Source organism: Zootoca vivipara, chromosome 11 (genome assembly GCF_963506605.1).
Source record: "Zootoca vivipara chromosome 11, rZooViv1.1, whole genome shotgun sequence".
Taxonomy (NCBI): domain Eukaryota; kingdom Metazoa; phylum Chordata; class Lepidosauria; order Squamata; family Lacertidae; genus Zootoca; species Zootoca vivipara.
The window spans coordinates 44,810,280-44,823,538 of record NC_083286.1 but is presented as its reverse complement, the minus strand read 5'-3'; the positions used below and the strand labels follow the sequence as shown (position 1 = coordinate 44,823,538).

Genomic DNA, 13,259 nt, shown 5'->3' with positions numbered 1-13,259 from the left:
TAAGGCACCCAGATTGTGCTACACAAGACATATCACTTTTCCTTCAGTCATACCCATTTCAATTTGATATAGCCAATTTATTATACTGAAGAACATGCACAATTTTAATTTGAAGTCACACACTGAAATATTTACGGTAGTTCCAATACTAACTTTCACATTGGCCGTGTTCAGGCAATAGTGAAGAAGCTGCTTCTTTCCTTCTGTTCTCAGTGTACCTCAATGCAATGTAAAAGTCTATAAAGCCATTGTTTCCATTTTTTTCTGAACCAGAAACTTTGGTTACAAGCTTTGAACATTAAGAGACATCCACTGGATCAGGCTGATGGCCCATCTGATCCCATATCCTGTTCTCAAAGTGGCCAGCCAGGTGCCTGTGGGAAGCCTACAAAGAAGGGCATGAGTGCAATAGCCCTCTTCTGTTCTAGCTCTTTAATATCCTTTGAGAAGAAGCTGAGATCTTAAACTTTAAACCATGTTTTTAAAATGCTAGCTTGCCTTGAAGCCAGTATCCAGGGTTTCCCCATGTTTGGTCCAAAATGGAAACTATGGTTTTGCAGATTTTCCACAGTGCATTCAGTCATATGGAGAAGCGGGGAGAGAAATAGTTGTGTCTGTAAATGAAAGCCTTATTTGCATAGCTTATTATACAATCATCCAAACCAGGCCAAGAAATGTGTTAGCCTTGATGGTGCATTTGCTGCAACACAATGAGATAGCAAAAGAGAGTAAATTACTAGGAAGTAAATTCCACACATGGACTTACAGTACTTCCAAGTAATGGTGATTAGGATTAAGCTACACCGTAGAATAACCTTATCCTCTTTGGGTTCCCCAGGCTATCTTCACATATTAAAATCAAGCTAACTGCTCCCAGTTTGTCCGCTATTGTTAAATAATCAACCTACCGTAGTGATACATTCTTTTCCACCTATTTTCCCCCCAAGAAATCTTTGCATAAGATGAATCTTATCAAAACAAAGTTTAAGGCAGCTATGAAAGGGCATTCCAGATCCACTCCCTTAAATTTTAAGAGCTACAGTATATAAAAAAGATCATACATAAAATGGATCAATGTCAGCTATAGAACTACTTCCAGATACAAGTTTATTGATGTTTCGTACTGAAGAATTTTCTTATTTACCTAAAAGCTTCCAGGCCACTATAGATGCCATTTTCTTTTGTGGGTGTCTGATCATTCAGAAAGTCATTCAGCAACAGACGAGCTACAGATTTCTGTACAAGTTTGCAGTATGGAGAGTGAAAGATCATGAAACCAAAGTCATTCAGGGTGAAATCTTTGTCAACTCCCTCTGGAATAAAAAAAGAAACAGGACATGGATGCTATTCCGCCTAAGTCCTATGTACACTTGCTTGGGAGAAAGAACTACTGAACGCAGCAAAGCTTATTTCCAAGTAAACAAGCAAAAGATCAGGCTACAAGTTTTAACATTTGAGTTTTCTTACTTCTGCAATGTGAAATTCGTTTTACACTACCTTTTATTTAAAATCCCAACTAAATTTGGGATGGGCTCAGATCTTTGCTTAGAGCAGGGATGGGGAATTTATGGCTCTCCAAAACCTGGACTAAACGTTCCATCATTCCTGACCAGTGGCTATGCCGGGTGGGACTGATGTGAGATGCAGTTGAACAACTTCTGGAAGGTCACTGGTTTCTCATTCTGGTATCGGAGATTAAGTACACTTTAATCCTCTGCTCCAACAACTTCTCACCCTTATCACATCTTCTTACTCGCCTTCGCATTTCTATTGTGTGACACAACTCATTTGCTTATGGCATACTTTGTCTACCTCCTACTCCCATGCTGTTGGATATGCTTGGAACCAACTCTTGTGTCCATCAACCTGGCCTCAGAAGAGCCATGGTGTATCAGACCACAACCCACCAAGCCTAGCATCCTGTGCTCTCACAGAGGCCCACTAGATGCCTGTGGGAAGCCTGCAAGCACAACCCAAGTACCGACCCCACTGCATGCTGCCTCCAACAGTGAAGGTAGAACAGAAGTCACTGTGTCTAGTAACCCAAGCCTAGATCTTCCTCCCAACACCCCACTCTTGAAACAAAGAAATTTCCTCCTAATCAACCTAGCTGTTTCTTATCTATTGCTCCACTACTGCACTACTCATCTATCCCATTCTCATCACTCATTGTCAATTCCTTTAAAAATCCACCCCAGCCAGAAAAGGCTGCTTCCCTGCTAGAAATATTATTATAGCAATGAATGCCTGCCTAGGTTTACTTTTTTCCACCTTCTTTTCTTTTTGTCTTCTCTATTTTAGATTGTAAGCCTAGAGCAGGGACCATCTTATTATTGATCACCACAGGCCACCCTGGAAGCCTTTTGCAGCTGGAGAACAGGATAAAAATACTTTTCAAAATGAAATCTAATATAGGGCATGTTCAACAGTAATCCCATGCCGCAGGGGCAGATGTGTGAGCAACGGGCTATAATGTGCTTGTGGTAGGCATTCAAACACAAGAGACTCTGCTCTCCTGAATCAGCAGCAGAATTCTGTGCAGTCATTTGCTATAGCTGGCAAAATGGTTTATAAGTCTGTGACAGTTTTCCAAATTCTGTGGAAGAGGACAGGATCCGAGAAGCTGGTGGGGGGGGGGGGAGAGAGAAATGCCTTGATTCTGCAATGGTACTTTCTAGCAAGACATACCTTTCTGCCACTGAGCATGGATTTTCTTGCGATAGACAGTGTAGCAGCGATCTAATGCACTGAGGTAGCATTGTATGGACAGTTTCCCATCAACCACAGGATACTCAGATACCATATCAGGCTTATAGAAATCATAGGCATGCTGCATGTGGGTCCCTCGCAATCCTAGGGAAAAGAAGTCAGACTTGAAAGAGATGCTGCAGTGAAGTCCATTAATAAGGTACTCTTCTTAACTCAAAACATGACTGACATCCTATGCCTTTTTAAAATGTGGGTTTTTTGAGGGGGGGGTTGGGTTGTTGTTTTTATTTGATTAGGTTGTGGTGTGGTTTTATATTTTGATTTTATTCTGTGAACCGCCCTGAGACCTCCGGGCATAGGGCAGTATATAAATTCAATAAATAATAATAATAATAATAATAAATAAGATGCACTTTGTACAACCAAAGATTAATCTGCTGAATGTGGGAGGTGGTGGTGGTGAACAGAAAAGTTATTCCACTTCGCAATATGATCAGGAAAAAGAATACTAGAATACTAAATGCCGAGCAGTACAGATAGCTATTTGTTAATATTTTAACAGGCTGATGTTCCAGGCAGCTCACTTGCAGAGATTACTGCTCACACAATCAGTCTACTCATATGAGCTCCAGAGGAGTGAACACATGCAGGTTTATGGCTTTCATTCTGTGAACTGGAAAATTGCTTAATTTTTCTCATAAGGGCAAATCAGCATAGTTTGAAATCTAGGAAAAGGCAATCCTAACACTAGCTTGCTCTTGTGGCATTTCACAAGTGAAGAATGCTTGCACAAGCTGTTCATTTGAACTAAAATACTGCTGGAATCTGCTCTATGAATATTTAGCCTGCAAGAGAAAACTAACCTCTCTCAAAAATAAGAGGTGCATTTGGTCCCACAAGCATAGCAACAGCACCGGCTCCTCCAGTTGGCCTAGCATTTCCAGTGGCATACACTGCTATGTCTCCAGCAACAACAAGTGCATAACGCCCTGAAAAACACAAACAAATGCTGTAAAAAAGCTGCATAAAAGTCATTTTTAGCTGAGGCTACATTGGCTACATTGACTGCAATGCTATATACACGTGTAAAAAGGTAAAGGTACCCCTGACCATTAGGTCCAGTCACGGATGACTCTGGGATCGCGGCGCTCATCTCGCTCTATAGGCTGAGGAAGCCGGTGTTTGTCCACAGACAGCTTCCGGGTCATGTGGCCAGCATGACTAAGCCGCTTCTGGCGAACCAGAGCAGCACACGGAAATGCCGTTTACCTTCCCGCCAGAGCGGTACCTATTTATCTACTTGCACTTTGATGTGCTTTCGAACTGCTAGGTGGGCAGGAGCTGGGACAGAACAACGAGAGCTCACCCCGTTGCGGGGATTCGAACCGCCGACCTTCTGATCAGCAAGCCCTAGGCTCTGTGGTTGACAGTAAACCCTACAGAATTCAAAGTAAATATGCAGAGAATTGGGCTGCGTGGTCACTGGGAAAAAGATTACAAGAAGTCAATCTGAAATTCCCACAGCCACCAATTAACATGCACAATAGTTAATGCATACAAAGTTATTCTCACACAATTTTGTTTGTCATACAAACATCCTGTTAAGCAGATCATTTTTGAGCAAGGAACAAAATTGAGGGCAATTGCAGATGGGCAGCTTAGGAGTCACCGGGAAGTTTGGAAAGAGGGAGAAAAGGTTCCAATTAGCATAAGCACTGAATGCTACAGTCACTGATTCAAAGTATGTTATCCAGTCTGATTCCACCAGCTAGTTTGCATTGCAACCAATAGTATGTATGTTCAGTACAGATGAGTGAAGTGCTGGCTCAGTACAAGAAACTATTAACAGGTTTAGTGGGATAGGAGCTCATTTTCACAGGCCAATTGTATTCCTGCAAAATCTTACTCCCCTGCTTGGTATTTGCAAAGGATCACTGCCCTCTGCTTTTTTTCCTCTTGTAATATCCACTAAGCATGAATGAGCATAGTGGACTAGGAATTAGCTTTTATCAAGCCTTCCTGAAATCACAAGAACAGGACAGCCAGGACTTCATAGTCCTGAAATGACTATTATTTACAGGATTAGATCTGTATGTCTTTCCTTTCCTTTCTCCTTTCCTTTCCTTTCCTTTTTTTGGCAAATTATAAGAAATACTGATTGCTTGAGATGTCAAACTCACCGTCCCAGGAACTGGATTCAACCCAGTTGATAGCATTGAAGAGTGCAGCAGTGCCACCATAGCATGCATTGGTTGTGTCAATGCCTTCCACGTCTGTGTTGCCAGATTCTTCAAAAAGCTGCATCAGGACAGTCTTTACCGATTTGGACTTGTCGATGATCGTCTCCGTTCCAACTTCAAGTCTCCCAATGCAGTTGTAGGAGAGACTGTTCCTCTCCATAAGCTTCTGGACTGCAGTGAGGCAAAGCGAATTGATATCCTCCCTATCCGAGCAGAAGCCCATCTTGGACTGACCCAAGCCAATAGTGTATTTCCCTGCATCCACGCCATCAAACTTCTCTAACTCTGCCTGGTCAACATATTGGGAAGGGAAGTAGATCTCCAAAGCAACTATTCCCACATCTTTTGGCCAGCAGGCTTCAGCATTCACAGGAAGAGATCCAGGCATGGTGGTGTAGCTGAAAGAAAAGAAGTTAATAGTGCTTATTTGAATGGAGTGAACAAAGCTTGATTAAAGTATCAATGGATTCAGTGAGGCTTACTGAAAGCACAGGGGTGGAGATTAAAAGTTTTGATAAAATATTTTGACTCACAAGCAGTCCAACAACTAATAGGGCAATGACCATAAAAGCAGGTATGTAGAATAAAAGAATTAGAAGTGCATCCAAAGGTCATCTAATCCAACCCCCCAATGCAGGAAAGACACCTGGCAGAGTGTTCAAAAAGCTACTTCGGAGCAGAAGAGGAATCTGACAGTTACACTATAGTCTGCACAGCTGTAATTCTGCCCACACCAATCACTGATTTTAAAGAGACCAAGACTACAGCTGCAATCCCAAACACATTTTAACAAATTGTCATGTATGTAGAACTGGAGCAGAGCTATTTTATCCCAACCTCTGCTGTCCAGCTGATATGTAAGCCATTATTAGCTGACACTACAAGTCTGTACAGGCAACTGTACTACTCAGATTGAGAAGATCTCTTACGTCAGACACTCTCAAACCAATTTAGACAAGGAGGTACTCTGTGTACAGCCCCATAACCACAGACATTCCAACCTGCAGCAAAGAGGCCATGCCTTTCTAGTCAGTGTTTTTAAAAACACTGCACCACCAGGGTCCTCTTGTCTCTGTGTTACAAAGAATAGAATCTTGGTTAATCTCATCATACCATCTACTGGCAGTTAACCCCACCCCACCCCACCCCAAAAAAGAAGAAAAAAACAACAACAATCTTACTGTTGCAGGAAGGGGAGGGGAATAAAGGCTTGCAGCTGCTCCCTACAAGTAATATAAACCCATCCCTTTGTTTATATTCAGATTATATTCAGATTTGAACAGCAACTGAAAATGATACAATATTTGCATCAGCATGTACTTCGTTCTTTCCCAACTACGAAGCTTGGAGGCAGAGGAAAAATGAAAAGAATATTCTATATGAAGTTGCCCTAAACTGAGTCAGAGCACTGTTCCATAGGGAACCCATGACCATCCATGGGAGTTGTAATCCAACTTCAGTTAGTGAGCCAGAACTTCCCTATCCCTGGACCACTCCAACTGACAGAGGCTTTTCAAGGTCTCAAACAGGGTTTTCCCTCCCAGTCCAACCACTGAAGCAAGTCTTTCACTCACAGAGTGGGGGCGAATTGGGGACATTCAGCATGTGCAGCTTTTTTTACTGGACATCAAAGAGATTCTGAAGGAGTAAAGCAGCATGTACCAGTAGTCTTGTGTAATTATTTTGAATGGCAAATCCAGACACAATCTTTATCTTTATGGAACATCCTGTATGAAATGCAAACTTCAAAGAACTGCCAAATGGATATGAGACAAAAGGCGTATCATCCAACGTGGTATTGGAATGAAGAGAACTTTATTTCAAGTGGGCAGATCATGTAAATTCCTTAGGGAAATAGAAATCCTAATAAAGATAAAGCGAAGAGGCAGGTAGGCAGCTGAAAATGATGGGTAGAACTCTTTACCCTGCATGACTTCTGGGGCTCCCCTTCTGTGGACATTGATCGGTCTGCAGACTGGGACCCACAAGAGGAACACCAACTCTGTCCCAGTATGGGGCCATCTGCCTCATCCAACATGCATACAATGACGCATAAATTTGTAGCGCATGCTTGGAATATTCAAATGCACTCCTTAGTTGTATGGGACCACCACACACAACTCTCACCACTGTGCAAATGAAGTATGGAGACTTGGGAATAGGAAGGCCAGAAGGAAAATCTGTTATTGAATTAATTCTTGCAGATTTGACTAGTTTTCACATTTTTAAGTATGTCTTTTAAAATATTTCAATATGACTTTTTTGTCATAACAACATTTTAAATACTATTTGGAACTTAATAACTTAATTCCTACTGTTAATTCAAGACTGGCATAAGGAAGAACTGATCCACGCAGTAAATAACTTACAGAATTTGCTGCAACAAGATGTGGCCCTGAGTCTTCTAAAAAAGAATCATAGTTAGAGCATGGTGCTGATAATGCCAAGGTTGCAGGTTCGATCTCCATACAGGCCACCTGCATATTCCTGCATTGCAGGGGGCTGGACTAGATGATTCCCAGGATCCCTTCCAACTCTACAATTCTATCGTTTTGATTTTAAATTCAGAGATTAGACAAATTTTATAGAGGTCCGTCTAATCAATGATTATTGGCCCAAACAGCTTGTTACTTGCTGATGGATCATGGGGATAAACATACCACATACAAGGTTTCTATGTTTGCTTTCACAGCCCAATAGTTTATACAAAATTTCATTACACTGGGTCCAGTGTGCTGGGGACCACTTATGCTACAATGAAGCTCAGCCTAGCTGTTTGAATTGTTGTGTTCAATAGTTTTTAGAAAATGAGTTTGACAGATCAACTGACAAAGCTAAATGGAACCTCCAGATTCAAAGGCAGTATCTCTCCGAAAATTAATTGCTGGGAAACAAGAGCAGGGCAGGGCCTGCTACCTACACGTCAGCACCACACTCTAACCAGCTGAGTTAAGTCAAGCCCCAGTTGTGGAAAACTGAGTTGTTGAACCTTAATAGAAAACAACCTTCATAATCAATGACAACTTAAGAAGAAAACAAAGTAATATGGAGTCATGACTCTGAACATCCCTAAAGACAGCAGTCATTTGCCTGCAGTATCAGCTTCTTCTTGGCCAGTAGTTTGCCAAACAATACCTCATATCCATTAAGAAAATGTACCATTGTGGAACGGTTAAAATTAATGTCATTAAATCACCCCACCAGTAATAAGAATGCCCAATAATGCAGCAAAACCTGGTTTCTTTCTCCACCTGAAAATAAGATTGAAACCCTTCTTGACTCATGCATTCTTTAACTACCACACTAGTAATTGCCCAACATCCTGCAGAACAAAAACACAACACAGAAACCATCTCAGCCATCCAATCAGTTGCTCACCTCCAACCAGCAGTACTCCAAGACAGCCCTTTGCTACAGCCCTCCATTGGCACCAATCTCTGAGAAGATTGGTGATGGCTTTTAAACACAGCCCATGCTAGGGAGGTGTATGCTCCTCCCAAGTGAGTCTCCATTGGGCAAAAGGCAGAATGACTTAAATTTACCTGATTTGTGCTTGTCTTGGTTTGACATACCCTTAATCTTACCAGCTCTCCATTCTTTTTGTGCTGCTTACCTCCAACCCACAGAAAATAGCAACTATCAGACAAAACAATTTATCTACTCACTCTTAAAAAGTTTATACAATGCTTTGCTGACTAAGGACCCAAAACAACAGTTTGAAACCCTCTCCAGGAACCAGGACTGACACTGGGGAACTGCCAAATATCACACTGCCGAAGTTAACACTACATGTTCCTCAGTGATATGGTCACTGAAAAAGTGGGTCTGAGTTTCAGCCTGGTAGTGCCACAGCAAATCTGCTTCACTGGTATGTCCTGCAGGGAAAATCAGTGAGTCACACTCACTGCCTGCTTCAATGTGTATACACAAGAACCCCTTTATCAATGGTTTGGGTCTCTTAGGGGGCAAACGACTGCATTGGAGCTATGTTGGCAAAAGACGAAACAAATCCCTTCTCAAACCAAAAATCAAATTGGATAACAACTGTTTACTGTATATATCAATTATCTCTACTATCCTGAGTCACTTCAGATATTTTGTCACGAAACAAACAAATATAAAAATGACCTGTAAAGCCCACACAAGCAGCAGATCATTCAACTATCCACAACTGGACTAATGTTCTGCACACCAATCATAGTCCTAAATACAGTGGTATCTCAGTTTAAGTACACAATTGGTTCCAGAAGTCTGTATTTAACCTGAAGCGTACTTAACCTAAAGCAAACTTTCCCATTGAAAGTAATGGAAAGTGGATTAATCCGTTCCAGACGGGTCCGCAGAGTACTCAATCTGAAGCGTACTTAACCCCAAGTATGAGTATAATTGGTTCTGGAAGTCCATACTTAACCTGAAGCATACTTAACCTGAAGCAAACTTTCCCATTGAAAGTAATGGAAAGTGGATTAATCCGTTCCAGACGGGTCCGCAGAGTACTCAATCTGAAGCGTACTTAACCCCAAGTATGAGTATAATTGGTTCTGGAAGTCTGTACTTAACCTGAAGCGTACTTAACCTGAAGCAAACTTTCTCATTGAAAGTAATGGAAAGTGGATTAATCCGTTCCAGACGGGTCCGCGGAGTACTTAAACTGAAAGTACTCAAACCGAAGCGTACTTAAACCGAGGTATGACTGTACCAGAAGCCTGCCTGGATTAACAAGTTTCATATCCAGATATAACAAGCCCTGGCAACTCTACGATTCTGGCAGAAAGCACAGAAGTGTGGCAGTCATTTGCCACGTATGTTATGCTTAAAAAAGAAAAATGTGGCCATCCATGTTACTGGAGGGACACGGGTGGTGCTATGGGTTAAACCACAGAGCCTAGGGCTTGCTGATCAGAAGGTCAGCGGTTTGAATCCCCGCGACGGGGTGAGCTCCCGTTGCTCGGTCCCTGCTCCTGCCAACCTAGCAGTTCGAAAACATGTCAAAGTGCAAGTAGATAAATAGGTACCGCTACAGCGGGAAGGTAAATGGCGTTTCTGTGCGCCAGAAGCAGCTTAGTCATGCTGGCCACATGACCTGGAAGCTGAACGCCGGCTCCCTCGGCCAATAACACAAGATGAGCGCCACAACCCCAGAGTCGGTCACGACTGGACCTAATGGTCAGGGGTCCCTTTACCTTTATGTTACTGGAAGGATACCTGCGCATACATGACAGAAATACAACTGGTGAACTCTTCTTCCACTGCTAAGGAAACCTCCTTCGGTCAAATGTGTTACGTGTCAGTCGGCTGCTAAAACCAGAGAAGGGCAGGTAACAGGCACAAAGAAAACATGAACACAATGGGGACTGCTTCCATGTAAACACACACAAGCACACCGTGAGGCTTTTTTTTATTTTTAGGGGAGGTGGAGCAAATAGCTTGGCAGCATGTCACATGCTTAAGGTCCCCAGTACAGAGTTGGAAGGGACCGCAAGGATCATCTAGTCCAATCCTCTGCACCCAGCTGAACCCCTAGAGAGCTGTTGCCAGCCGGTGCAAGAATACACTGAGTTGGACGGAACAATGCTCCAACTAGACAAGGCAGCTCCCTTCACTCTTGTGAGGGAAAAGTAGAAGAGAAAGGGGAATTGGGAAGGAAAAGTAGAAGAGAAAGGGGAATTGGGAAGGAAAGAAACCTCTCCCCACCCACACCCTGAATTAAATCAGAGAGCTCTGTAACTCCACTTTCGTGGTAAGGGACCCTTTGCCTCAGTTTCCCTGTCAGGCAGTCAGAGCACCCACCCATATAACTATAGGGGCGGTGCCAGGTCCCATTTTCCTTATGACCCCCCACCATAGCTGCCAAGTTTTCGCTTTTCTCACGAGGAAGCCTATTCAGCATAAGGGAAAATCCCTGTAAAAAAGGGATAACTTGGCAGCTATGCCCCCCACTCCACCTCACCCATAGGCCTCAAGTGGCCAGATAATCGCTTCCATTCGCAACTGAGGCCTTTGCCTCAGTTTCCCTGTCAGGCAGAGCGGCCGCACGCCCTTCCCTCATATATAAGCCATCCAGATGAAAGCCCCCACCACCGCCACATCCCTCAGGAAACATCGGGGCAGAAGCTGCTTCCGCGTCCTCATCGAGGTCAAGGGCGGCGCGGTTCCCCCCGCAACTCCCCCCCCCCAGCCGCGCTTCACTCACACGCAGTGAAACCCCATCACCGGCTCCGGACGGCACCGGGTCGGCCCAGCGCGCATGCGCTCCTCATGGCGGGCCCTCCGGCCCCAGCCCGCCGCTGTCACCTTGAAAACGCGGGGCGCGGCCGCCCGCCCGCTCCCTCCCTCGGCCGCGCCCACTTCCCCCTTCTTTCTGACGCGGCTGAGTAAGCCACGCCCCTCCCTGGCTCGAGGGCGTTCTGCGCTCACTCCGCCGAGCGAAGGCAACGAAGGGTCCCGCGCCGCCGCCTTTTCCTGGAGCTGCCACTGCGCGTTCACTTCCGAGAAGCGGCGCACGGGGGGTGTCGGCGGCTGCAGCCGAGGACGATACGGAACTAGCACACAGGGAATGCGTGGGAAGGAGGCAGGGGAAGTCCCTGCCTCCGAGGTCACTCACGGCGGGGCCCTTTCACACGTGACGCAGGGCAAACCCGGATCGGCTTGCCCGACGCACGTGGCGCGTGGCACCTCAAAATGTAGGCAACGCCTCCTCTGCGTGTACCGTACATAAAGAAATGGTGCCTTGTGAAGGTCAGCCGCCTTTAGTTACTTTGCCTTGAACTCCTACTGTGTATTAAAACAAGCAAGCAAGCACACAACCCCCTGCCACTAGGTTTGCCATATGCAGACGCATCACGAACACACGCTTGCCGCCGCCGCCGCTGCTGCTCAAGTTTCTTGACCTCAGTATTTAGTAGGAGCATGGCAATAGGACTACTGCCGCTTCCATCATCCATGAGCCATGGATGTTGGGAGTTGGAATTCCCACAACTGGAGGCAGAGGCACAGGTTTCTCCCTGTAAATTTATATGAAAAATATTAAAATATTTTTTAAAATCTGATTTCCGTTTCGCAGACCTACATATTACTTGAGCTGTGGCTGAAATGATAATTCCTGAGAGGTCACTTTATGAAATCAATGGGGCTTCTTTCAAGCTACATAGTTGACTAAAGGGGTATTTCAATAGAGGTGACCCAGGAGAGCTTTGTTTTGTAAGCTTGCTGCTTTGCAATAAGGTGAGATGATTGTGAAAGAGCCTACTTGTAGAAGGGTCACTTTAGAATACCTTTTTAAAATGTATTACCATGAGCAATTAGAGGATTAAAACTGATGTATGAGCAACAGCCTTCTGCAAATTTCCTTTCCAGGAAATCATTAAGCAATTGACTTAATCTACTTATTCTATGCCAATCAGCACATCTAGTACATATTCTGTGGTTGGTGTTTTAAAGAAAGGGATATTATGTAAAAGAATTATACACTTTCCCCTTCCTATCTTTGGCAAGAACCAAACGTTGTAGAAGATTAATCCACTGTTTTATGTAAATATCTGAAGAAGTGCATGCACATGAAAGCTCATACCAATGACAAGCTTAGTTGGTCTCTAAGGTGCTGCTGGAGTGAATTTTTTAATTTTGTTTTGATTATGTAAATAGCTTAGAGGTTTTTGATGATTCAGTAAGTATAGTAATCCTGTTAATAATTTTATTGATAAATTTTATTATTACTTGCCTTTAATCATACGGTCTCAGGGCATGTTACAGCAATTTTAAAACACAGTATTTAAAACACCATGTTCAGGCACGTGTCTTTTCCACAAAAAGGTTTGTGGCTATGGGCCATCACCCTTGTATTCACTTTGTCTTCCAATCACAGCAACTTGTATTAAAAAGGTTGTGTGATGTGGCTCAGGCAGTGAATCCACTGCGATAGGAAGCAGTGCTCTACTGCCACATCCTCACCAAGATACTATGGAAGAGCTTTTAGCGAGTGGCTAAAGTTTATCGTTCCCCAGCCTGGTGCCTTCCATATATGCTTTGGACTGCAACCCATCAATCCCAGCCAACACAACAGGGGCAGGTTGAGCCATAAAAATCATAACAACTGCGAGGGGCCATTAGTCATCATTTGCTAACTCACTGTAAGTTCTGCTGCTCCAGAAGTACTTGGTGTTCAAAGATTTTGTACATCTCAAAATCTAGCACTAAAAACAGCCACAAGGCGTCACTGTCTCACAACCACAAGGGTCACTATATATCTACGAGCAAACCTGACAAGACCTTCTCTCCCCCAGATGTAGAATCTGAAAGCCTAAGCAGCCG

At 43.8% G+C, this 13,259-nt stretch overlaps 1 protein-coding gene across 5 annotated transcripts in view; it reads right to left on the bottom strand.

The window, feature by feature from the left end:
• HMGCS1 (3-hydroxy-3-methylglutaryl-CoA synthase 1) overlaps positions 1–13,259 on the bottom strand; it is a 30,028-nt gene that overhangs the window by 6,039 nt on the left and 10,730 nt on the right. For 3 of the 5 annotated variants that reach the window (XM_035100388.2, XM_035100389.2, XM_035100390.2), the window contains exons 2-5: positions 4,890–5,347; positions 3,573–3,698; positions 2,689–2,853; positions 1,145–1,313 (exon numbers count right to left, since the gene is read on the bottom strand). In XM_035100388.2, coding sequence (XP_034956279.2) covers positions 1,145–1,313; positions 2,689–2,853; positions 3,573–3,698; positions 4,890–5,337 — 908 coding nt within the window. In that variant the 5' untranslated portion in view covers positions 5,338–5,347. Of the gene's footprint in view, positions 1–1,144; positions 1,314–2,688; positions 2,854–3,572; positions 3,699–4,889; positions 5,348–11,142; positions 11,261–13,259 lie in introns of those variants that run through there. The other 2 variants (XM_035100391.2, XM_035100387.2) reach the window with 1 other exon arrangement.